Source organism: Thunnus thynnus, chromosome 13, assembly GCF_963924715.1.
Source record: "Thunnus thynnus chromosome 13, fThuThy2.1, whole genome shotgun sequence".
NCBI classification, from domain to species: Eukaryota; Metazoa; Chordata; class Actinopteri; order Scombriformes; family Scombridae; genus Thunnus; species Thunnus thynnus.
The window spans coordinates 15,689,700-15,716,959 of NC_089529.1; the positions used below are offsets into that span (position 1 = coordinate 15,689,700).

At 40.2% G+C, this 27,260-nt stretch overlaps 1 protein-coding gene across 5 annotated transcripts in view; it reads right to left on the reverse strand.

The window, feature by feature from the left end:
- The window catches only part of fryb (furry homolog b (Drosophila)), a 51,915-nt gene extending 25,846 nt beyond the window's left edge, over positions 1 to 26,069 (reverse strand). For 2 of the 5 annotated variants that reach the window (XM_067608264.1, XM_067608263.1), the window contains exons 1-16: positions 24,899 to 26,068; positions 12,192 to 12,385; positions 9,925 to 9,978; positions 9,637 to 9,776; positions 9,072 to 9,162; positions 8,409 to 8,488; positions 8,225 to 8,305; positions 6,491 to 6,659; positions 6,051 to 6,143; positions 5,858 to 5,956; positions 3,035 to 3,136; positions 2,347 to 2,450; positions 1,774 to 1,882; positions 1,081 to 1,167; positions 313 to 484; positions 81 to 213 (exon numbers count right to left, since the gene is read on the reverse strand). In XM_067608264.1, the coding sequence (XP_067464365.1) occupies positions 81 to 213; positions 313 to 484; positions 1,081 to 1,167; positions 1,774 to 1,882; positions 2,347 to 2,450; positions 3,035 to 3,136; positions 5,858 to 5,956; positions 6,051 to 6,143; positions 6,491 to 6,659; positions 8,225 to 8,305; positions 8,409 to 8,488; positions 9,072 to 9,162; positions 9,637 to 9,776; positions 9,925 to 9,978; positions 12,192 to 12,385; positions 24,899 to 25,145 (1,955 nt within the window). In that variant the 5' untranslated portion in view covers positions 25,146 to 26,068. Of the gene's footprint in view, positions 1 to 80; positions 214 to 312; positions 485 to 1,080; positions 1,168 to 1,773; positions 1,883 to 2,346; positions 2,451 to 3,034; positions 3,137 to 5,857; positions 5,957 to 6,050; positions 6,144 to 6,490; positions 6,660 to 8,224; positions 8,306 to 8,408; positions 8,489 to 9,071; positions 9,163 to 9,636; positions 9,777 to 9,924; positions 9,979 to 12,191; positions 12,386 to 24,898 lie in introns of all 5 variants that reach the window. The other 3 variants (XM_067608265.1, XM_067608266.1, XM_067608262.1) reach the window with 2 other exon arrangements.
- Positions 26,070 to 27,260: the final 1,191 nt, after the last annotated feature.

The window sequence follows — 27,260 nt, forward strand, 5'->3', positions numbered from 1 at the left end:
CAAAACGCCACACGTCACTAAAACAGCCTCATTTCAAACAAGGCTGAAAAAACAGATGCTGCACTTTGTAGTTAACATACGTGATCATGTCCTCTGGTTCTTTGTTGAGCATCTGGACGCTGGTGAGCATCATGCAACGACCCACCTCCTTGTCCAAGTGTCTGAGGATGTTGTCCAGAGCCTTTCGCACCTGGGAGTAGTACAAGGACATGCCTGTGGAAAGCAGAGAGAGACGATAACATGGAATTAGAGACGACATACAAATTAAACTAGCTCTCATGCCTGCAGACACACACACACACACACACAAACCTATTAGTTTGGCCTCCTCTTCAGTAAGGGTCTTGCTGAGATAGGTTTTCTTCTTCTTAAGAGAGTTTCCAGAGGGCAGAGTGGCTCCTGTGTTGGGCATCGGAGGCTCTCCGTCCTTCTGTTGCAGAGCATCTGCTATCACCAGGAACGCCCGCAGACCTATGTTCATACGCTGGGACAAAGATAAAGCGCAGCATCTTTACTACATGTCCAAAAAGTTTATCAAGAGCAATGGCTAATTTGTGGCAAGGCTACATGACAGAATCCATTCTATATAAATGTTTATTCAGTGCTGCTCAATACAGGAATTGTTTTTCCTAATTAGAAGTGATCTTACAATATCTGTAATTTAAGTAGTTGAACAATCTACACTTACTACAACAATATGTGTATGATGAATGGTTTATATGACCTCACAATCCTAATGACTTCATTATCAAAATTATCCAAAGCATACTTGCAATAGTTGAGTAATAATAATAATTGGTTGTTTATATAACCAGAACACAGTTATCACATTGCATAAGATAAACCCTGAGTGCATCACTTCACTACAGCTGAAATGTTGTTTATTCAGTCCACTAGTGCATTTCATTTCAACGTTCCAACAGAGAGCATACTGTTCTTTACCTGCCTCGCTGACTAAAAAAAAACAAAAAAACAAAACCAAACTGGAATGCTCATCCTTGTAACACACCCAAGAGATACACTGTTGATCTGCGCGTAATTGCGTGCACATGATTTAACGTCTGTGTCTGCTTTCGTTACCTCTGGGTTGAGACTGAAGGCTTTGGCAGGTTTCCCGACGCTCAGCAGGTCAAATATGATCTCCTTCATAGCAAAATCCAGTCTCTCCTGAATAGAGGACAAACATGCCGGTGTGACAGGTTTTTTTTTTAATGTAGTATGAGGCAGCAGGTATGATGCACAATTTATGCAAATTTTAATCACTTTACTAATTATATGGAGACAAAATACAAAAAAAGTGAAAAAAATGAATGGAGATAATAAGTCTCATTTATCTTTATCTGAGTTATTTACCCTGCAGGTCCACTCAGTTTTAAATGACATACAAGCTGTTAAATAGTCAAGAGTGTATACACTTTTGAAACATCACCCTCTCATACAGCCACTAGATGAAATGTAATCAATTTTGTTAATGTATACTGGTGAAATGTAATAAATACCTGATGGCCTACATTCTTGGTAATCCTGTATTATCAGAGCAACTACGGGAGTAGGTATTAAAATAATCTTTTTTTTAAGCTTTTGACCATTTTCTGCAACTGTGTCAACTAAGAACTTTGGATTAATAAATGTTTGTTTATCTCAGTGATAGCAGAGACTAGCACAGAATAAATATTGGCAAAAAAGTATACAAAACAGACTCCATGTCATTTCTCATGTATTTATTCTAAAGCTGTGAGTGTGTTGGTGTATTTATGTGAGTGTCATACACACCTGTGCTATAAATTGGATAATCTTGACAAAAATATTAAGTGGCATGTCTCTGGGCACAACGCTACGACTCCCTTTGGGGAACAGCGTGGAGGTGATTGACGTCAGACGACTGGAGATAACAGGAGAGACGGGAAAGAGGAGATACAGTCAGAGAGTGGAGAGGAGGGAGTGTTGAGACACAATATAAATACATGAGTAAAATCATTACATGTGTCACCTTTGACAATAACAAATTGTTACCACATCACTTTTAAGAAACAAGCGCAATTACCAAACTAAACAAACAACACCACAACAGAAAAGAGTGACTCAGCATTTCCCAGTTTTTAGAACTGTTTTTAAGTAAATCTGCTAAAAACATTAACATCACAACGACATAATTTTACAGCACAAAAGAAGAAGAAAAAACAGAGCTAAAATGTGAAGAGTTTCTTGGTAGGATTTTCTTTGTATTGTAATTTGTTCATGGTAATTGAATGGTAATATAATTTTGTGATAAATTACATATTGATACTAAAAATGTAACACGTTTAAAATGACATCTCGCACTTTGTAACTGCATGTTGTTGTTACCTCTGTGTTCCAGTGTTGCTCTCGCACTTTATCCGGATCATGTAAACCCAGAGCAGGCGGTAGAGTGATTCTAGAGCCACACGTGCCATCTTGGGATCTTTATTCTGCATTCACACAAATGCGGGACAAAAATTAATTCAAAACAGTTGTGTTTCATCAGGTACAGTTTTTCACATAGCTCCACGTGACAAAAAAAATGTTTTGCACGGTTTAACTCTCAACCTAAAAGACAAACAAGGTTTCTGAGAGAAAAGCAATGCTACCCCACCAGACATTCCTTACATACTGTACCTTATGGACATGTGAAAATGTACTCTGTCCAGTACATACGTTACTTTCTTAGCGTTGGTCATGAATCAAACTTCAAACAGGAGTGTTTATGACCCCCCATTAATCACTGCCTTCTTTACCTGCAGTGTTTCCGTCAAGTCAGTACATACTGATTGAAGATTTTACTGTTGTTGGTAGTGCTGGTGCAGTAGTTTGTTGTGTGAAGTTCAGTGTTGTGTGCGTGTACTGTTTGGCAAAATCATTCCCCGTGGGCAGAAATTTACTGCACAGGCTGCATAGCTATTGTGTGAGTATTACCATCAATCAACAACAGAGAAGTAAACTGGCTGGTCCCGGACACTCCTACACCCTACTACAGTAAGTCTTACATTTGTATGGTATAGAAAGAAAGGCTGACCTTGAGGTTTGACAGGCAGTTGTTGAGAAAAATGTGCCAGCGGCTGAGGAAGAACTGCTTCTGACTGACACACAGCAGGCAGGTCACCAGAGGATAGAGCGCCTGTGGAGGAGAGAGAAGACAGATGGGAGACATTTGTAAAAGGCGCTTTAGAAGACAAGTAGTTATGTATCAGGATAATTTAAGTTCATCATTCACTTAATGTCTCCCTTGCCAGTTTTCTATATTGACTATACCTCTTATTACTTTGAAACAGTTTTTTCTTTTTTTGAGTTACTTACTGCTCTATAGACATACCATCTTTTAAAGGGGACGTATCATGCACATTCACAGGTCTATGTTTCTATTCTGAGGCTCTACTGGAATATATTTGCATGATTTAAAGTTTTAAAAAAAACAAATCTTATTTATCTTATACTGGCTCTTTATGCAGCCCCTCAGTTCAGCCTCTGTTTGAAACAGGCCGTTTCAGCTCATGTCTCTTTAAGTACTCCTTCCTGATGAGCCCACTCTGCTCTGATTGGCCGGTTCTGGAGGCTACTTAAACAAACAGTATTATTTAGATTTCGCTTCTTTTTCCAGTTCTTTACTCGACAAAATAAATTTCTCAAGTACATCTGTATATGTTCCAGCTGAAATCCGATCCAAAATATGTGAGTGGACAATGTGTGCAACCCATGGAAAAACCTTAGCGACAATCTTAGCAACAGAGGATACAGAATGGACGGCAATTTGTTGGCATGCACAAACAATCTGATGTCAGGTCGACGGGGAAGTAGAGGTAACTTGGCTGAAGACTGGGCTTTTGACTTTCAGGGAGCATTTTTACAAACGTTCACCTTCAATTTTGGAACTTTGACCATGTTTAACATCCAAAATTATAATAATGTAACAATAAGAGAAAATCGCAAAAAAACATATGTCCCCTTTAAAGAGGGTTGATCAAAATACATCTGAGAATTTCTTATTTTAAGCTAAAATCTATTTTTTGAGCTCTTCCTTTGTCCTTTAACAACAACAGGCAATTACATTATTTTAGATTAAGCTTAACATTTTTTCTGCAATCATGTTCCAATTATTTGAGACCACATAAATCCCTCATTAACTAGTTGTTTCTCAGTCACCATCCTCCTCTCTGGAATCAAGTCAATTTAAAGAGCAAATTCAACAACAGACCGCTTCTTTCTCTGCGCTTTAACTTGTTAATGGATTTCACGAGACAAATAAATTAAGTTAAGTTAATTTATGGGCAAATGGAACACTTGGGAATAGATTTTTTTTACTCTCATTTCGTGGCAGTGTTAATATCTTTACATTATCTTTACTTCTTTATAGGAGAGACAAATATATCAAAGCTTTCAGTACAAAGTTCACATACAGGAAAGTGGACTTGGTTTCTAATGTGAACTATGAAGGGCCCTTTACAGTATGCATGCAGATCATTCTTGAACATGAATGCCTTCCTAATGATTAGTGTGAGTTCAGGTACACCCTTGTCATGAATGGTTGTAGAAATGCTAGGTTTGACGAATGCATAGGGTACCTGTCAGTCCTTATCAAAGCAGTTATTTGTCATCTGCCTCTCTCATTTCAGTGTCTCCTCTCACTCAGGCACTCAGAATGTAAAAGAATAACAATTATGCACCACGTTACTGTCATTCTTCTCATGTCTGTCCATCCTGCTCTGACATGGCAGCTTATTGTTTTGCATTGTTCGCTTTGAAAAAGTGAAGAATATTTATGTTTGCACTGAGGTGTGTCGAGTGTTTAGCGAAGCTTCAGTCTGGAATGCATGGGTGACCTGGACTATTTGGGGAAATTGTCGGAGGAAGCATCCATACTGGTTGAGTGACGCGTCTGCAGCCCTGAGAACACGAGTCTCAGCCTGAGGAACCCATGCACATAGCGCAAATTGCACATCAACAGCAACCAGCAATAATGCAACACGGCAGTCTGATGTCATCTTGTATTATTCAACGGTTCAGTCAACCGGCTGTGAGAACAAAAGGTGCAGTGACATTTTGGAGACAACTAAGGGGGAACGGCACTGCTTAGCATAGCTCTGACGCACCACAAAAAAATCTCAATTTAATCAAGAAATGTCAGTTTTTCTTCCTTATTTTCTTTAAACCTGTGAAAAAATCTTATAGTGTAATAAGAATATTTCAATTTAAATCAACTTGATGCAAGAATCTTCTAGAAATTAGTGTATGCATCTTGAAACAAGAAAGATTAAGCTACTAAAATAGACAAAAATAAACACTTGAAAAAAATCTGTATAAACGTTGGAAACAATTTTTAAAAATCTTGTTCAAATGGCAGAATTTTTTGCTCACTTTAAGGAAATAATATTTTAAGTTAAATTACAGTGACTTGATAGAAAGGAATAGAGAGGAAACTGGTACTAAGAGAGCATCTCTTTCAGAACTGCTTCAGTCATTTCCTTAACATTCATGGTTAAAACTTGTAGGCCGTGGTAAAGAGACATTTTTGTACCAGACCTGACAATTAAACAGTGTAGTTTTATAGCATGCTTGTTCGTGTGACACCACTATCTTAATAAGGGAGATGTACTGCATCTAATTTGCTGTTTCTCCCTCCCTGCTTCCCCGCTGTGGGCAAATATTGCCCATCTGGCCCTTCTTCAAGCCTGTGCACTGCTCATTGCACTCCTGTCTCGTTCCCATGAAGAGATAAAAGCCCACATATTGGAGAGTTACAGTAAGTGCTTTCACCAATAGCTGGTAATGGAAAGGAAATGAAGATATATGAGCAGTGGAGAACACGGAATAAAACGTCTCCCTTTATTCCTACCAAACTTACCAAAGAGTGTTTCTTCCTAGAGGACAGGTCCAGCGTGGTATCGTACAAACTCTCTACAAAATTTCGTAGACACGGTACGTTCACCTCATTCTTCACAGTCTGGTTGGGAGGACAAATGATGCAAAAGTTAGGTCTCTATATATTTTTGCCTTTACTTTACATTACTTAGACTGAGCAATACATTGACACTTACAGCAGCTACAGGCACAAGTATCTCCACGAAGAGTCCAGCTAATGAGTGTTTAATGTCTTTATCCTTCACTTCCAAGAAATACTGCGCACATTCCTATAGACAGAAGGAGAGAGAGGCAGCGAGACAAAGAATGTATGTTCATGATCGTGAATACAAAGTCACAGGTTCGAATACTCGATTCATAATGGGGGAAGGAAATGAGAAACATTCTCACAACAGCAATTACCATTAAAGGGCCAATAAATGATTCACTTAACCCCTAATTACTTCCGTGTAACTTCTCAGTAGATAATAGGATGACTCTATGATTGCACTAAACTGCTTCCAGACATGAATGTTTGCAGAGAAAGAGAGTTTGTCTACACCACTCCCTCTTGTCATTTATTGTTATTAACATATAAATGACAGGGAGGCTAGGAGATGATTTCTGCTCCATCTACCTGCATGAACTGGAAGGAGGCTTCAAAGTCTTCCACTGGGTACATTTTGATGCGGAAGAACTTGAGTCCCATGATGAGGCTGATGGTGGACTGGATCACATAGGGGCTCTGCTCCTTCTGTCTCAGCTCCTTCAGCTCGGAGATGAACTTCTTCCTCACTGCCGGGAACCTGCAAAAAAAAAAAAAAAAAAAAAATGGCAAACAGATGTGAACAGTTGCCTTATTCTCCTGGGTTTTAATGAATGTTTTCATATCCAGGACTCAGCTGGAATTATTGGCTAATATTGTGTCATGTGTAGATAACTTTTTTTGTATGTGCGTATTCTTGTGTGTGTGATTGTGTACGTACCCGTGAACCACATAGATTTTTCACTAACAGCGCTCTGCCGGTCTATATTTAGAATGGCATCTGGAGGGGTGATGCGGAGGGAATGTGTGTGTGTTTGTGTGGATGCACTCGTTCTTATGTGTCTGCGTTTTTTTTAGGGGTTGCCGCTGCAGTTAAGTAAGTGGAACAGTCATCAACCTTCTGTTTAATGCTGAGTGTTTAAATAAGATACACTGAGATGCCGAGGATAAAGCATGTGCTCAGACTGTTTATGTGCGTGAGTGTTCAACCTTTTCATATCCCTGAGTGTAAATAATGCACTACAGATAAATATTACTGAAAAGGGTACTTTATTAACCAAATGTCAAAGACCTTAAAGAAAGTTAGAAGTCAACAAGGAAACTTAATCAAGTGGAAAAACCCATCATCCAAAAAACAGGATAGTCTACATTTTCTAAACTAGATTTACTATCTCAGAGTATTGACTTTGATCCATTATAAGATCAATGATTGTGTTAAATGATGTGATGGCTCAGCTGGTCTGTGTGTGTGTGTGTGTGTGTGTGTGTGTGTGTGTGTGTGTGTGTGTGTGTGTGTGTGTGTGTGTGTGTGTGTGAAAGCTGCCCAGTGAACCCCCATCTCCTCAATCACAGTAATAACCTCCTGCAAAATGGGAACAGTGCTCATCTCTCATCACACACACAACATTACACAGACAGAGGACCATCATCTTCTGGAGTGTTATTGTCCTCAGTTGCCATCACACACACACACACACCTATTTACCAACACACACCCACACACAAACAAACACAACCAAACTACTGGGAAGAGCAAACATTTTTTTCTTTTTCTCATAACTGCTGGAAACAGAGGGACAGAGTTTGTAATTGCTATTTCTGCTGAAAATGGGGTCAATGGGAGGACAGGTAGCTACTCTAACTACACATTCAATTTTCCACCCTGATGAAACAGCCTACAGATGCAACATGACCTGGATTACAATTCTGGCTTCACTGCAAGAAAATAATTTTTATTCCAAAATGAATATTTAAAAATGTATAACTGCAGTGAAGATATTAAAGTGATGGTCACACCTGAAATAAAAGCAATTGTAGCATTTTTTTTTTGAAGGCCTGTAAATCATTTATGTTTTTATTTGTCAAAATGACTTTATAGTGAATGAACTTCAGTTAACATGTTTCTATAAGAATTTACTTATGTGACAAGTTGCAGATTACCACAATTTACACCAAACAATCCACGCTACTTGGAAAAAAAAAAAACCTAAATGACAGCTACCGTTAAACTCACTTTGAATATACAAACATGTAATGTGTATGCACCCATCCACACACATACAGTGTAAAACATTAATTTGCATAATTAATGGAGGTCTACAGTACCTGGACTGAGCAACAACTCCCACTACCTCAGCATAGAGGTCAGCCACTATGTGCATATTGCCTGTGTTGGGTCCAAGATACCTAAAGAAAAGTAAAGACCAAAAATAATGTCAACCATATCTAGCGCTGTACAGTATAATAATACTAAATAATTATTTGTGTTATTACATGTTGTCATTCTTACCCTTCCTTGTATTTGAAGTGCTTGAAGGCCAAGTTTATAACTTCTTGGATGAGTCCATCCAAAAGAGGATGAAGGGGGATCTGGGATGAGAGAAAAAGTTGTATTTTGCGTTTTTGTAAAATATGAAGGATATAAACATTTAATCAATTAGGTACATTTTAGCTAAGCTTGAGAATACGAAAAATAAATATCATACATTAATATAAACTTTATACCTTCAGATATTCATCTAGTCAAACCTGCCATTTGGCATTTAATCGTTTATTTAATTTTTTCTAACTCAAGTTGTTGTTGCCACCAGAGATGATGGGGTGGGTTGGGTGGGGGAGGTATAGTTACTGTAAAGTTGTTAAGAGTATAAAAAACAAAAAAACAAACAGTATGTCCGAATAAAATGTGCTCTTCCTTCCTACTTTGCTCACACACATTGCTCTGGGAAGCTGCATTGTGTTTTCTTTCATCATGACTAGATCAAACACAGGCAATGACATTTGTTTTAAATTGGTTACAGTTTCAAATCAGTAAACTGGGGAATATTGCATCTGGATGACTGATATCAAGTATGTTGTGAATCAAAGAAGAAGACTTTCTTCTTTTAAAGGTTATACCCACTCATGCTAATACGTTTGAGGAGGTAAAAACACAGTGTCAATTGAAACTCACCTGCTTCAAAACTTCTATAAGCACTAGAGAGAAGATGAAGTCTATTGCCAGATCCCTCCGCTCCAACAAGTAGTCCTTTTGTTGCTCATCACTGAGACAGACAGAGAGAGACAGACAGGCATTATTTGTTATGATCACTGTCAACAGTGTGGATCCTGTATTGGGGCCCAGGTGCACACTCTTGTTCTTGCCTTTGAAGTCGGCTCACAGATGTGTCACACATGAGATATTGCTTTTATTGAATTTCCAGTAATAAATTAATTGTAGGCACCATCTGGCTAACTATGTAACTGTGTGTACTCAGTGTGCAGTTTGTTTCACATTTAGGGACAAACTTCTGAATAGAGAGCAACACTCAGTTCTTGATTAGTTGTAGTGCTTGTGCAGTTTAATTGTGTATTTTTTCAATGGAAGTTTAGTTTTATGTTTATTTTTTCAGCTGTTTGTGTGGCAGGATCAGAGGGTACTACGTAAATATAATTTTTTTTGTCTTAGAAATCTATTCCAACTTCTCAGACGGATGCCAAAAAAAGCTTGACTGTGTGTGTGGTTTGTGCTTTCTCACTTTTTAGACTTGGTGTTGGCCCGGGGTCGATATTCATGAGACTCGTCTTCCAGGCCGTTCTGCCTCTTGTACCAATCAAACAGAGTCTTGAGGATAGACGGCAGGCAGTACTCTGCTAAAGAACTCATAGTGCTGATCAACTGCACAAGAGCAGGTGGAGGTGAGCAAGAAAGAGAGAAGAGAGAGTGAGAGGTTAATCCCCTTCCCAAAATTAAGCTAGATTTGGATAACAGAGAAAAAAGGGGCATCACATATTGGTGATGATGTGTCCATGTCAGGTACACACACCTGGTCGAACTGTGGGTCCTCTCCTCTCTGTAGAGATTTGTTAAGCGGCTTCTCCTGTTAGATAAGAAAGAAGACAGAGGGGAAATATTTAGAAGACACAAGAACAGGGAGACATTTTATTATGAAACCTGGCATTACACAAGGTGCTTTAGGAGACAACCTTGTTATGTTCCTTTCATGAAACATACAAAAACTATGACATAAAAGGCCAAACCTCTAAACACCACTATATGTTTTGGGTTGTGCTCTGACATGTGGATTTATCTGGAGAGCCCAATAAGCCCTAATTCAACTAGTAACCTGAAAGAAGCAGTTTCTGGCACGTTTTGTCAGTGAAACAAAAATGTAATATGAGAAACTTGATGGTTAGGTTACAATGAATCACACATACAGTATATGGTTACTCCTGCAGGCAGCAAAAATGCGAATATGTGAATCCAAAACATCTACATAGTGTTTGAATTAGTGGTGTAACGGAACGTAATTGATCCGTGATACGTACGGATCACCCCCCACGGTTCGGCATGCATGTAAACCGCGGATTAACCACAAAATTTAATGTCTCATTGGAGACAAAGTAAACAAATTGCTGTAAGCACAAGTAATGGACAGACAGCGTGTCGCTAACAGGGATTTTGAAGAGCAACAACCAAACCAGCATCTAGCAGGTCCGAAGTGACATCTGCAGGTATGTTTACACACTGTTTAATGTGCTGCACCTCAGCAGCTAATTAACTGTCTAGCTGCTAACTGACGTTAGCGGTGCACTTTCCCCCCCGTGAATGTTTGTTTGGTGGTTCGTTCAACAAGGTAAGCTAAGCAGGACAAGACGTGTTCATGTTTTTAAGTTATCATCAAGTTTTGATGATGTGGACACAGGCTATTGTTTCATTCACTACCATGTTTAAAGGAGGAAGGTATACTTCATACTACACTTCAATTTAACAATTTAGTATTGAATATTTTTTATACATTTTAAGATTTTATTTAAACATTGGACATCTTGAATGTTGTTTTCATTTAAGACCATGGGAAAATAACTCTACTTCTCACTATTACCACAGTAAACAGTTTCCTAATGAGTTTATGGTTTCAATCGCTAGTATCAAATCTTCTTCAATACAGCATGATGTTACAGCGTATGCTTTAGGGCGTGGCTATGTTGTGATTGAAAAGTTGCTACCATGCCGACAACGATGATTACATAACATAACCATGGCATAACCCCAGATTCACAGAGTATAGGTGTAGCTGCTGCTATTTCACAGTGTTTTCAGTTCATGAAAGTTAATTGTAACATTGTGGTCGCCTGAAAAATCTTGTTCAGAGTTTGGTTGTGATAAAAGACCCTCGAAGGAGTCAGATGTTCAGTTTTTTCCGGTGAGTACATTTTATTTTAATGGTTATATGCCTGTTTTTTGCTAGCAGATATTAGCATTAGCATTATCACTGTTAACCATAGATTGTAAATGCACCATGCTGACCAAGCTAGCAGCTAGCACTATGGTCAGCTCCATCCTCTCATCCAAATATGGTCACTTCTGGCTCCAAAAATCAAACATAGCGACAGTCAAATCCAAGATTGCGAGGCTTCAAAACGGCAGTACACAAACCAATGAGTGACGTCACAGCACAATTTTTTGCAGTCAAACAAATTTAAGCAAAAATAATACAGTACTGTATAATACTACTATACTATTACTGTATACAAACTTAAAGAGATACTTCCCTCTAAAAGCTGAGGTCTTAACATTTACCATTCAAGGTCTGCTGATATATAAAATAGGCTTTTCAAATTTAGGACAACTGAGTCTTTGAGAGGTTAGTTCTGTGGCATTACAGAATAAAAAGGTTCAAATATTGGTCTTCCAGGTGGAGTCTGTATATTTTACATGGGTTTCCTTCAAAGTTTAGCTCAGGTAAAATACTGCCTGCAAGTGTGAATGTTTTTGGCAATGTACTATGCTAGGTTGACTTTTGCCAAGTGCATGCTGGGATATGCTCCACCCACCATAACCCTGAAGAGAAATAGATAATGTAAATGCGTTTAGCCTGTTGTAAATTAGATTATATAATAAATAAGCTAGGATGCTAAGGATATACTATTTCCTCTGCATAAAAAAGTCCACATATACTGTCGTAAAAAGCCACACAATACACATAACACAATCAGATAAAATGACTTAAATGATGTTGTAACCTGAGAGAGGAAGGGGATGGAAAAATTGAGACAAAACCAGATGAGAAATTGATGCAAAGTCACTCACCAGTGGTTCAGCCATAATGATGCGAATCTTGCGTTCAGAGAGCAAGGTGAAGTTGGCGAACAGGCTTTTTAGGACGAACTCGCCCGGCTTACTCTCAGGGTCCACGTTGACGGGCGCCATGACGACAGGACCCTTCCTCTCTCCCAGAGTTCCACTGACTGGCGGGATAGGTGGCTTCAGTCCCACTGGAGAGGCTGGGGGGGTCAAGACAAGTCAGTCAGTCTAGGGTTATGCATGTTTTTGTTTTTTTTACAAACAGGTGCATATTCTACACCTAGCTCTGTGATTGTGATGTTATCTTCAACACACAAGATCCTCCCTGTATAAGAACGAACAGAAATTGTCCTTGTCAGAATCATGTCATTCTATTTTTTCTTCAGCTGTCTGTTAAGTTAACCTCTTCCACTCCCACTCACTACCAGAGACCCATTTTTTGGAGGGACAGGGGATCTTTAGGGGGAGAGAGCAGGTCAAATTCAAAATATGAATAGGTGTTTTGGTTAGGCACCTACTCATATTTTGAAAGTTTAGAGTGTATAAGGGCTTAGAACAACATTATGAGGGAAGTATATGATGGCTATTCCCATGCTCAATTATGTCTCATAAGTTGTTGCAGCAAATTTTTGGGTTGATACCATTTGTTACACAGATTTAGTGCAAAATTTAAGCATTTTTGACCACTCGAGAATTGATAAAAATGGTCAAAAATCCTTCCAAAATACCACACTAAGACACCAAAACCTTAAGGTACACCATAGACAAATTCATGCTGTGATGTGGTATCAAAAATTTGACATTTGGAGATTTCTGTAAGAACTGCAAGAATTGGTTTCTACCAAAAACTGCATGGGATTAGCATAAAGTGGGCTTGTCTGTAAAGAGGAGACTCGTGGGTACCCATAAAACCCATTTTCATTCAGATATCTTGAGGTGAGAGGTCAATGGACGTCTTTGAAAATGGCCATGCCAGATTTTCTATCGCCAAAGTTTAGCTTAACTTTGGACAAGCTAACATGACATAGTTGGTACCAATGGATGCCTTAGGTCATCTAGTTTCATATGATACCAATATCTTCACTGTAACTTAAAACCCCCTGAGCCTGCTACAGCCTCTGAAAAACAGTATGTTGTGGAAGAGGTTAAAACTCTGCCGCCATGACTAAATCAAGCTGAATGTGTCCAAGTTTTCCTGGGTACACTATCCAGGCACACAGATGGACATTCACACACAAACACAGCGACTGGGTTGTACATGTTTTCATTTCTTCCTTCTGATTACATCATTAGGGCGAGTGGGCACTATAAATTCTCCCCAGACGTAATGATAAAAAGGCAGAGAGAAAAATAGACAGGGAGAGGAGAGGTGTGTGGAATGTAGAGTGGGCATAAGTAAGAGACAGACAGATATAATGGGCGGGGGCATTTCCTGTTTCGTCTCTAAGAATATTGACATGTCCTTAAAATAGTACAAACTCATCACTTTAAGAAGCAGTACATTTCCACGGTGGCAGACAGTATGCACTATAAGACTTTGTGGAAAACAGATACATGTTGCACTGTGGACTATTGTTGATGACAGTGAATCATAGTCAACCGATACAGTTTACGGAAAAACCCAAACACACACCTACACATACACTTTTAGCAATGCCTGCAATAGCAGCCAACAAAGAAGGCTTGTGTGACTGTAGCACATTTGCCTGTTTGATTCCCTGAACGTCCTGAGAACACAAAAGGTGTGTAAAACAAAGAGCATTCTCCACTCCTACAGCAACTACTGGCAATGTTCTTTTCTGCATGGCACATGTATGATTTTCCGCAAGGTGAACCAAAGCAATCATTCACTTCCCAGAAGTGGCTAATGTGTGAGTTAACAACTCTGTCTGGTCTGATGAACTGATGACCTTTCATGACCATGTGACCTGACCCTGGTTCTTTCACTAGAGGGGTGACGTAAATACTAATTCCTGGACAGGACAAGGCACCCCAGGCCTCATACGCAGCAACCTGTTTGCATGAAACCCGAGCACTCACAAACATGCGTGCACATGAACACACACCCCTTACACGCTTACCAAGACCCTTTATGAAGCTGATGACACTAGCCCTGCTCCATTTAGTTGGCACTTCCATGGTGCAGACAGCCAGACGGTGTACCCGAGGATACAGTGGGTAAAGGTGGGTGAAATGGGAAGAGACAGTGGGATGGAGGAGGAATGGGACACTGAGGAAAGGTAGCTAAGTTGTCTACAGGGTGTAAAATACAGCTCCCATGATTGACAAATAAAAGTAAATCCTTGCAGGAGATGAAGTGGCACAGAAGAAGTTTGTCTTTATTATCCAACTATTCCACCATGACAGCAACTGCAGGCATCCACAGTAATGTCTGGCTTAGGCACTGGGCAGCTTTAACCAAAGCTAAAAGTGTGAAGCTCCATCCTTCAGGAAATGATAGGCAGGTAAAAAGTGGGCCTGCGCGTGCGAGAGAAGACTCTCATGACAGCAGCAACACAGCTGTTTCCTACATTCAATCGAAATGAAACAGGAAGATACGCTGTATCCACAGACCGGAAGAGCCATAGCCAGCGTGAAACCAAGAGTGAAGATGAATAGATGCCGCAGAGCTCAAAGTGTTGCAATCACAGAGGACGAGCAAAAGTGTCTTCTCAGAATAACAGCTTTATTCCGTCGAGAGTGAACTCTACCAACAGGGATTGAGAAATATTCCACTGTACTGCTCCGGGACAGGCTTGGGTAGATCAGAGGTTGCACAGGGCCCCATGCTTGAGAGCTATATGAGCCTACAGACCAAATATCAGTTTCTGCTTTGGCTTCTGCTCCGCCTCTGGTCTGCCATCACTTCTCTGTGCGACAGCTCCGGCGACCCTGGAATCCTCGCCTGCTCACTGGAAAGTTGTATTGAAAGAAAGTGCTTCTTTGAGAGTGGTTTTGTGGCTGTCCTTTAGTTGTCAGTAGCAGTTAAGTAAAGTCTGCTCCTTGTGGAGATCTGACCAGAAGTGTTGGGTTGGAATTTCAACACTGCCCCGAGAGAGAGGCGAGGGGAGGAGGGAGGCGCTATATATAGAGCCCTGGCGGTCACTCTCTTACATACCCACCACTCCCACTGACCCCTACTCATACACAAGTGCACACACACGCAAATATACACACTCACAAACACGCATACAGAAAAACACACACGTGCGTGGCAGTTTTCCATGGCAGACAGCGATATATCAGGAAAACTAAGTAATGTGGTTAAACTACAAAGCAAATGGCACTAATCTAATTCGGTGAATATAAGGTTGACTCTAAACAGAGATAATCCGTTACAGCTTCTCAGTGAATTTAAGGTGTGTGTGCTCGTGTGAAAAGTACATGCATGTGTGTGTGTGTGTGTGGGGTGAAGAGATGAGAGTATGAAGACGTAGCGGTGTCCAATAGAGCTGTCAATATGGGGCAACAGAGCAGGTCCCGGGACCCATGTAGGTATCTGCATGACTCTGCAATTTAACAGATTACTCAGCAGAAATCTGTCATGTCTAGTCAATAAAAGTCTATGTAGGTTTAATCACATTCTGTATCCTAAAAGGCTTATTTAACATACAGTGCAAGCAAGAATGAGACATGAAGATGGACAAAACAGCAGGACAATGACGAAAGAAAAACATCTAGATTCAGGGTTGCCTTAGTCCATCACGTCAAGCATACTGAAGTGGTGAATCACGAGTTGCGTGCATTGTGAGTGCAGAGTGATAACACACATGTACACACCCTGCCACATCCAGAACGCAGACGCCATTAGACATCAAATAGAGGTTGAAAATGAGGTCAAGATAGTTAAAGATAAGTCTTTTGAGGTTGAAAACCATAAATCAATCCCATGCTGCTTGTACAGGTTGGTAGATTGCGATGAGTCTCTAGACAATTACCACACACACACACACACACACACCCAATGTCCTCGACAAGACCCAGCAGAACCAAACCTGTATGCTGTCAGAGCAGGCAGCTGACACACTCTTTGTGTTATTGCTGCTTGCATTTTACTGAAGACCTGTAGTCAGTTTGTTGTGAAAACTTTAAGTGCAAGGGTAGATTTGTACTTCTTGAAAACACGCACACATCAACAACACTGTATCACTATAGTAAATACGTCATTTTTGAACACATACATTACAGGTATATTTACTTATACAATTGAAAAGTTTGACATATATATGTTTCACAATAAATATTCAAAATTTAGACCTCCTCTCCTCATGTGCTTACAAATATTACAGATGTTAATCCTTTAGAGCTTCAGGAAATTATAATACTGTGTTTTTTTTTTTTTAATGGTGGGGCAACCCCTTTTGTTTACTTTTAGACTGAGGGTTGTTCTTTTAACCATAAATACCATGTGATATTGAAAACTCAAAAGTGGAAAATAGAAAACATCCTGATAAATCCTGTCATAAAATCTGATCCAACTGTGTGTGTGTGTGTCTGTGTGTATGTGTAGGCCTATACATGATTATTATTTTACTTACGCTGGCAGGAGATGGAGCAGCTCAACTAAATGAAGTCAGCTATTTATCCAGTGATTTTACTCAATAAGTAGTTATGCTTGAAATAGAAACCTAACATGGACTTATCGGCCTGTTTCTTGGCTTTCTAGCCTACTGACTGCAATCGTTCTTATGACCTTGGAGCCTTGACAAGCCCACACATGACTGAATTTGGTCCTATAGCACACACCATCTCATCATGGGCCCTGTGATTTCTTTTCTTTTATTATTACATCATTAGAAATGGCAGAGAAGAAGCCATCAACACATCCCCTGCAGTTCCTCTGTAACCCTTACACCAACATAACCCCTGCTGACAGTAACCTTCAGCACACATCCGTTATATACAAACAGCAAAACACACACAGCAAAACGTTTTTATTACATCTAATGAAAGGGCCACAGACGAGACAAAGACCATTTTTCAATAAATGACAGCTAACGCAGGCTGTGTTCAGTCAATATGTGGAAAAAACGAGCACAACAATGGGAGAGCCTGCTGGCTAATCTCTGCATCCTCTTTATCAACAAGACAACACTGATGTTACAGTAAAGGTAAATTAAAAGCTACATGGTGATGATTATATTAGCGTCCCCTCAGTGCAATAAAACAGCAGTGCTTCCTGGTAACTGTAATCTCTCAGGTTAATAAGCCCACTGCCGAAAGATGGGGGAAAGTACAGTACAGTATGACAGGTTGGCAATAGTCCATCCCAGACTGTCTCAGTGTGACGTACAGTAGGTTCACCTTCTGTTTGGTAAACACAGACTCACAGATCAAGTCATTGATTAAGGGCTTTGAGTTTTTTGAACTGTCAACACAACATGAAATAGTTAAATCCACATTTAAACATCTCATATTTGAAACAAAGTGACTGATCAAATTCTTTGTGGATCCAGATTAAAAGATAACATGTAAACATACAGATCTGTTTTATATATTTAGTTTTTAACGAAACAAACACAGAGATTATATCAAAGTCAAAGACTGACTTGTTCTTTTGCTGAGTAATGTGCTGTATAATTAATACAGAAAACTGCTGAGGAGTCAGATTTATCCCTAGCTAACCTCTCTCTCTACCTCGTCTTCCATTATTCCATTACATAACATTGCCAAATATTGACAGCATGGATCATGCTATATGCTTCTTGCTTTTCAATCCCAACCACTCCAACTGCTCCTAGCACACACACACAGATACGAAAACAAAAGAGACCATACACGGTGAGATCTGCTGATGACTAGTCGGTCTGATGCGAGTGCAGACCATATCACGCATTTGTTTGGCGTACGGGCAACAAGAACTGTGATGTGTACTCACTCCCTCCCAAGGACTTGAGCAGAGACTTGATGCTGATGTCAAAGAAGCCTGAATCCTGCTGGCTGGTCGCCATGGCTGCAGAGGCTATGTCGCCACGGTGACAGACAGCAGTGGGAGGACAGGACGGCAGGATGAGGCGTTGCGGACAGAGCAAGCGAGAGAAAGCGGAGTGCGCTCCGAGAGAGAAGGAGAGACGGATGCGGGTGGGCAGCCAGCGATGCGGATGTTGCGGCTGTCTGCTGCTGAGTGTGTGTGTGTTTGTTTGTGTGTGTGTGAGCACGAGAGAGATTGTGTGCGTGTGTGTGTGTGTGTCAGAGAGAAAGAAAAAAAGAGAGCGGTACTCAGCCTTGCCTGCACTCTGTGTTGCTATCTTGCTGGCTAACACCCCCCATCCCCTCTCTGTTTTGCTCTCTCAGGACAGTGATACACAGATGTTGGTAAATGCAAGCAGCCAATCCTCTTAGAGGAAAGACAGAGAGAGAGAGAGAGAGAGAGAGAGAGAGAGAGAGAGAGAGAGAGAGGGAGGGAGAGAAAACACAGCAGATAGCAATGCACAGGGTGATCGCAGAAAACAGGGAGGGAAGATGGAAGAGAGAAAAATACTGAAAGAGGGGCAATGAAGAGACACTAGGAGGAGAGATATTAGAGTAATTAAGATGAAAAAGACAAAGAACAGATAGAGGCTGATCACTGTTGTCCAGCTCTGTCTGCAATAAATGCTGAGTGAGCACGCTGCAAGCCTTCCCCGGCCAATGAGAGCCAAGAGAAGTAGTGACAGGCAGCATGCACCAACGAATAACCAGGAATAATAACTGGTCAGCGGCATCATTGCCTCAGTCCTACGTTCGACGATGTACGTGTTCACACTGAAAATCTAAGAAAAAAAATCTTGCTTTCCTTTTTACAGAAATATTTTAGAACATGTATAATATCCTCTTAGAACCAAACAGTTACATCCATGAAAATAGCATAAAGTATACTATGCAGATCAGTACAGTATGTAGTGTATACTTTATAGTATTTGTATATTGTGTGGAGGTGAGACACAGCAATATACAATGTCCCCCTATTGGTCAAAAGATGGCACTGCAATAATACATTGCAGCCCCCACACAACAAAGGAAATATAATTTCCTGAGGTATTCCATGGATTTGTCTGTAACCAACATGTGTGAATATTTGTAGTATGATCATCTACTGGGTAAAGTCTAAAATCTCACAGCAGTTAGCGTTTATAATCCCCCCTGTAACACTCCAAGCAAGTGGGAGATGAAAAGGAACAAGACCCCTTAATAATGTAGAATTTATTTTGGGATTCACAAATGTCCAACTAGGCAACCACCAGCCCACTGAGCACAAGACCATCAAACCTGGAGCAACTCAAATCACACAAATTCAGGTGTGTTCATTCAAGGAATATTACAGCTTTGTTACCAAATATGACAAATTAAAGAGGCAGAATTAGCAATGTGGACTGTGACCCTGCACTCTAGTTTTTAGATCCAGTATTTGGGACATAGACAAAGACAACTAAGATATTCAAAAGGCAGCTTGGAGACAAAAGATTGCAAATACTCAGACACAACTGTGCTTCCAATAACTTCCCCCTGGGGCCTGCTCTGTCTGTTGCACCAATTTGCTCCTTTCTAGGTTCGGGTTGATGGTAGAGGAGAGGGTTCTAGAGGTTGCACATTTGAAAAACTGGGGAAACCTGAACACTAAGTGAATTAAAAACTCCTCCATCCCATTACAACTTTGAGATTTTAAAGGAACTGCTGTTCCCGTGTCTCATAAAACCTGACAGAAAAGATGGACCTGTTGCTGTTGGGCCTCGGTGGTGCTGCACAGCCAATTAACTTGTTTTGCCCACTGGCAGTCATTTCCATACAATGTTATTGTTTGGGCAGCCTGCCCATCTAAATGAACAGCCTGCCCAGTAAATTAACGTTTTGGATTCACTTCAGGTGCCATGATGCATGACGTTGGCTGATCCTGCAGATATAGTTTTCAAACAATCAATATTTAATGCTGTCAAGTGCCAAATGAATTCCAGTGAACTGCAGAGAGCAGATGCAGCGGCATCTCTGCTGTTTTGAGTTGTGTAATGTCACAGAGTAGATGGAGACATGGTGTGAATTGCGGCCTAAGAAGTCAAATCTAAGTAAAACAGTCAGCTACCGTTTCTTATCCTAGATTTAGAGACTTTAGTGGGCTGAAAAATATTGTAACTGGGCTCACATAAAAAACATCTCTATCCAAACACTTTTACTGCTTTACCATTTCACTCGATTTTTAATTAGTTACTTCCCTCCTTAAGTAGCTATAAAGGCCAACACAAACATTCACCAGCACTTTGCTTGCGGCTGATGGTAAATTCTTTTAGAGAGCTTGAACTTTATTTTCTGACAATTAGACACATTGAGAGAAAACAAATTCCCTGCCCTCCACTGTAAACACTCACATATTGGCTGTTCTCACAATAGCCTTTCTAAGCAGAAAGGTATGATGGTCATCTTGGCGACGACGCTATGGTTGGGTGAGTGAAGAGTGGAAGTACAAGTGGATAATTAGGGTCATCATGTAATTCCCTGGATGAACTGCGGAAGTGCCACAGGACATGTGAACGGGTGAGGGAGGGGGAGAGGAAATGAGGGTGAGAGAAGGGTTGCGGGGAGGAGGCGATACAGTATCATGCAAAGCTACAGCTCACAGGAGAGCTACAGAGCACAGGATGGCCTGGTTCACATTAACAGTCAATTACAGTCTAATCTCAAAGGAGGAGAAATATAGCAGAGGACCACTGCAGGCCTATTCCTGTCTGCAACTTCTGCTTACTCTATTAAAGTCCTGGGCCAAACAGTATCTGAGAATAACAATGTCAGCCTTGGTGTTAACCTGCTTAGCACTCCTGATGGCTGGGGTTTACTGAATCAAGACAATCAAGGCCAAAAAAGTAAACCAAGTATGTATAGTTTTCAAAATGTCCAAACTTCTGTGTATGCTTTCTGTGTAGTATCTCCACTTTCTGGTGTACCAAGTACCTGAATTCCAACTCAAAATTATATTTGACTACATTTTTTTGTTTGTTATCTCAACCCCACTGCAACCTCATCTCTGTGACAGTCACTCTTTATCCTCAATAGAAAGTGAGGATTATAAGAGAAGGTTTGAGTTGTTATGTGTGAGCAAAATGCCATTTCGTGCGAGATGAAATGGCAAATTAAGATGTAGTTTGTCTCTTTGGGAAATGGTCTTCAGCTTCTCTAGATGTAAACGCAACATTCTCTCTATGAAGAGTGAGCAGCTGTTGGGTTGGACAGAGAAATGTGCAAGTGCAAAGTGTTTGTTGGAGTGCAGCTCATGTCTGAGATATGAAAATCTAGTCAAATTCACGACCCACAATGACAACAGGGAAATATTTGCCGCCGAGCGACGCACATTTATTCAGCTTACAAATAAAAATCATGAAAATAAACACGCACTTGCGGAGTTCCCAGGATTCCACACATTCTGGGCAGGGGCCTGGGCATGCCAGCTGTTGGAACGTGACTCCTCCACACGCACAGCACACAGTACATACATGTATACATACACACACACACACACACACACAAATGCACAACATATAAATTCCATTGAATTCCATGTCATCTTAAATTAAAGGCGTGTATAGTCTTAATTTTGAAGTCATACTCAGCAGTTTCATAGATCAAAATGTATTCACCGAAGCACATGCACAGATGGACACACACACACATGCATACTGAGGGCAGGGAACTGAACTGGCCTCTCTAGATACGGGTTATTTTCTTTCTTTACAAACGTTATCAATCAAATTGACAATTCAAAATTCAAATAGTCAAAAAAAAATCTTTTAGATAACCTGGCAACAAGCGTTTAGCATCCTTAGTTATGTACTGAAGCAACAGTTTTATCAGAATATACAACCACTCGTTATCAGTTATTTTCATTATCAATTAATCTGTTGATTATTTTCTCGATTCATTGATTAGCTGTTTGGTCTATAAAATGTCAGAAAATTGTGAAAAATGTCAATCACTGTTTACCAAGATGCAACCAAAAGTCTAACGTCTAACAGTCCACGACCCAAAGATATTCAGTTTAAAATTATAAAGGACTAAAGAAACCAGAAAATATACACATTTAAGAAGCTGGCACCAGAGAATTTGGACATTTTTTCTTAAAAATTGTCTCAAAAACGATTACTCGATTATCAAAATATAAAAATATATCAAAATATATGGCGATTAATTTTCTGTCAATTGTCTAATCGATTAATGGAGTAATCATTGCAGCTCTACATGATTACTGAAATAAAACAACCTGCTCCACAGCAGGCAGTCAAAAAGAAATCTTTTTTTTTTTTAATGGCCTGACGTCAAGCACTTAGCATCCTTACTGATTTAATGTGGAGTTTTAGTACTGAAGCAACAGTTTTCTCAGAGCTTTTATGCAGATTATGCCTGCAACTAATGATTATTTTCATTATCAATTAATCTGTCAATTATTTTCCCCATTCATCAATGGTCTATAAAATGTCACAAAATGGTGAAAATTGTCGATCACTGTTTCCCAAAGCTCAAGGGGACGTCTTCAAATGTATTTTTTTGTCCCAGCCAACAGTCAACAATCCAAAGATGTTCTGTTTACTATCAAAGAGTACTAAAAATATTCATATTTATTATTATATTATATTTATTATAAAAGTACTTATTTGTATTATCTTACATTCATTTGAGAGGCTGGAACCAGAGAATGTTAACTTTTTTTTCTTTAAAATTACTAAAACTGATTCATCTGTTATCAAAATAATTGGCGATTATTTTTTCTGGTGATCATCTCATCGCAGCTTTAACACAGATGGTGTTCTAACTGCCGAACCGCGAGTAAACAGATTGTTTCCTCTGAGAGCATAGGCACCAGGCACAAAAGTGAAGAAGAAGAACATGACAAACAGTACAAGAAAGTGGTATCTCTTCCTAGGAGAACATCTCTGACTGAGTGACTTCATCTTTTAAGCACCTCTTTCATTCATAATGGGCCAGTTTATTCAGATCCAGGGTTAACGTGACACACTTTATTCTGATTACCTCCACTGACTCAACCACATATATCACAGTATATCTATGAAACAGTAACGCTACTGAACACACGCCACTAATGTGTCTTTCTCAAATATTCAGCCGACATGTGCTTGTGGGTGTTAAGTGGTCCATCATAGCGCAGCAGATGTGTACACATACTCACACACACACACAACCACAGAGAGATGTTTTGGGTTTACAATTCACACAGTGGTGTCTCCTTGACACAGCTGGGTTGATCAAATAGGTAACTGTTGTGAAGAATGTGTGTGTGTGTGTGTGTGTGTGTGTGTCAGAAGTTTTCATGCCAGGCATACCTGTCCCCTCTAACATCAAAGCCTCAGTGGTGCACGTGGTGACAGCATTAAAGTCCCATGATGTTCAATTTTGTGGCATTTCTTGTGTTGAATATTTGACCTTTATGACTTATGAGCTCATTTATTGTGAAGTCATTTTCCTGAGAGACATGTTTGTGCAGGTGGTACTTTTGTTTCACAGGCACTACCTCACTCCAAATTTCCCCTTTTCACTGTCCGCCCACATTTCTGTCTTCGCTGCAAGTAAGCTCAAATTATTCTTTTGAAGTTCAGCCAAATCCCACTGAAAAATGTATAGTCAGGTACGAAATGACTCCCTTTCACCCTTTAACATTCTGTTATCTTGAAATTCATTACTCCTGGGTTTTCCTTACACGTCTCCCTGACATAATCCTTTCAGTGTCATGAGTTTATTGTGAAGACACATTCAGCCTTGAACTCTTTATTCCCTGTGGGTAACCTAGGAATGCTGGGTTATGCCTCTTTTTAGGTCAGTGGACCTATTGGTCCGTTGAGAGATCAATTGATATTACTGTGATCTTTAACTGAGTAGACAAGGGCAGAGGGCGAGTCTCACAGATAAAACGATCATCTCGCAACTAAAAGGTTACAAGTTCAGACTCAGATAGGCCAGATTTTTTCAAGATACAATAAGTGTTTCAATTGTACAAAAATACAAGCCTTCATTATGGTGCTCTTGCTAAGATTATTGATGGCAGACCCTGCATTTGTGCAAGTTTTTGCAGTTGTGGATGGATATTCTGAAAGCATACGCCCAGTTCTATTATACTTTGACTGACTACTTGAGGTCTTGGCATTCTCCCACAGCTGGAAGTGTTTGGACATGAAATTCCCAGAAGTTAAGGTAAGCTGAGAAAGGGCAAGTGGTTTGGGCAAAAAAAACAACGCTGTGCTTATATTTGAGGCCAGAACCACATAGTCTTTTTCCTCATTCTGTAGAATAAGGATTAGTGGAGTAATCTGTTGCTGTTTTCTCAAGACCCAGAGGGTCTCACTTTTCACAGGGTCTACAAAGCTACAGCAGAGACACCTGTCAAGTCCTCAAGTCACAGCAAAGGACAACCTTTGTTGTGGCAAAAACAGAGAGACGGAGGGGGTCTTGAAAGGTAGTAAGAGATCTCAAACTTTTTCAAATCCCAGGGTGGATTCAACCCAGCCCACATTCCAGTGGAGGAATTGAGCATCATTATTTCAGCTGGATCTACCATGTCCAGCCTGAGTAAACCCTCGGGTCATATGAAATTTGCATTATCCACTCACTTCAAAACACACCGTGATTACTACAAAACCAAATTTTTGCATGTCACTGACTCCTAGGCTGATCATTTTCTCCTTGTCTACTTTTGTGTCCACTCAAATATTACCTCCTAAAAACACAAACAAAAGACCTACCTCTGATGATCCTTGTCCTCTTTCTGGATCTAGGCTGGATCTTAGTAAACCTCCCGGTGAAGTCGCTGGGATCAAACATGTCCAGCGACAGAGAGGCAATACGCTCCAGAACAATCTTATCCTGGCCTTGGCTCTGGTTCTCCAGATCCTGGTCCTGACTTTGGTTGAGAGAGTGGCCATCGGCATGGTCTGAAGCAATACTCTCAGCCCCAAAGCTGGCAGTGCTTCTTACATCTTCTAGAGACATGTCTCTGCTGTCGGCTCCACGAGCTGCAAGAGTTTAACCCACTGCCGGTAGTCTATTGCCAAAGCCTGGTCGTCCTCAGAGCTAGCAGGGAGACGCTACATGATGGTTCAACAGTAGATTCAGCAGGAAAAAAACAAATAAAACATTCATAAAAAAAAGTCTTGTTGTAGAAAGACAAAAAAAAGATTTAAACAGACTGTTCAGACAGTCCTTAAAATCCTTATTTTGACTTTCTTCATCTCCTTTATGTCCACATTTTGGTATCCAATGTCTCCTCACTTGGCTTTCTTCTCTTTGTCAAGTTTATCCAGTCCAGAGAGGCAGTGAGATCATTGCTTTGTTGTTCCAGATACGCCGCTCTCCTGAGAGTTCAGGTTCTCTTCTCCCGAGTCTCTTTCTCGTTCTCTTGCTTAAGGTTAAAAAAAAAAAAAAAGCTATCTCTGTTTTGTATTTAGTTTGAGAGGAGATTTTATTTTCTGTAAAAGTTCAAGTCTCTTCTCTTTCTGTGTCCTGTTTTTGCTCTCACCTGTTCTTTGTTTCTCTCTGTGTTTCTCACTCCTGTGAGTCTCTGAGGCACAGCTGTGTTTCTCCGCTCTCAGGTGGTGAACAAGGGAGGGATCCAATTCCAAAGACGCAGCTTGATTGGGTGGTTTGGGAAGTTTGGGTGGTTCTCTAATCCCCTCTCTCACCGTCTTCTTTTTTCTTTTTTTTTTCCTCCCCCCAACTATCCCCCCAGCCGTCAGTAAGAAGTACTTGGCGATGAAAACAAAACTATTTCTTCCTCCCGTCCTCTCTCTCACACACACCTGCTTCCTTCTTCTTCTTCCATCCTTTCCGTCTCACATTTAAGCAAAGCACGGCAGAATGGCATGCATCTGCTCGATTCAGACAGCCAACACATGGCATGTGGGTGTGAGTAAGAGTTTGAGTCCCTGCGCTCACTGGTCGAGGCTGTTTAGCCAGTTACAGTAACCTCGATGTGTTAATGGTGTAGGATTACTCAGTGCGGACACACCCCTTTACAGAAGAGGGAAACAAAGCCAAACACAAACAGGAAGACTCCTGAACACTGGGACAGACAGAACATGTTTTTTTTGTGAAAGTTAGCTGTTAAACTTGAGCAGATGTATTTTAAAAATACATTTTAGGCAGCACTATCTGTAAAAACACTGAGCATTGCACTCAAGAGCATTTAAAAACCCCATCTGTCTTACTGAGCTTGTGCAAACTGCATGTACAGAACTGCTTTCCATATACAATGTCATGTTGTAAAGAGCTGAGTAAAAGCCATTCTCTGATGGTAAAAACTTCCTGGATCTGAAAAGGGAGAATTAATCTAGACCTCAAATGACCTCACTGACTCTTATCTACAAAAAACAAATCTTACAGGAAATACTGTTTTGGTCTAGCCCTAATTGCATGTGGTCCTTTAAATCAGGACAAACTTCCCTCTCAATACTCACATAAGAGACATACCCAACCCCCCCCCCCCAACACTTCAAATGCTTAACAAACAATTGCTTCACAGAACTGTAACTGTACTGAACACACAAGACAGACTCTAGAGCAGTATAAATTCTTCAAGGTGCATGTTTCCTCTTGGTAGGATAGTTATATCTCAGGAGACACCTACCCTGAGGTGACTTCTCGTTGTTTACGCCACTATTGTCATGACATCAGCTCCATTGAGTACCTCACCCGAGAGCTCATGTGTGTAGGTGTGAAAACAACCGAACTTTCATATCCTCCTTTGAATTTAGTTCACACATTTGAAGTAAATATTATGAGTCACGTGGAAATGTGTATGCTGTGATGTTTAGGTCGTACATTTGTCATAACTGCTGTATGTGTACAGCACAAGATTTGATCAATTATAAAAAAAATCTGGCAAGAATATCAGGTATTTTCACTTTCTTCAAATGTGATTTCCTTTGTCTAAAATTAGACAGATCACTTCACTGATATTGAGAGAAAATAACTTCTCACTTCTGTCTAGATGGTTATAATTTTAAGCAAGATGTTAAAAGGGACATTTTTAACAATCTGTCACGTTTTACTGCATGGTTGCAGGTAAAACACGTTTTACTGCAACCATGCAGACAGGCAAAGGGCAAA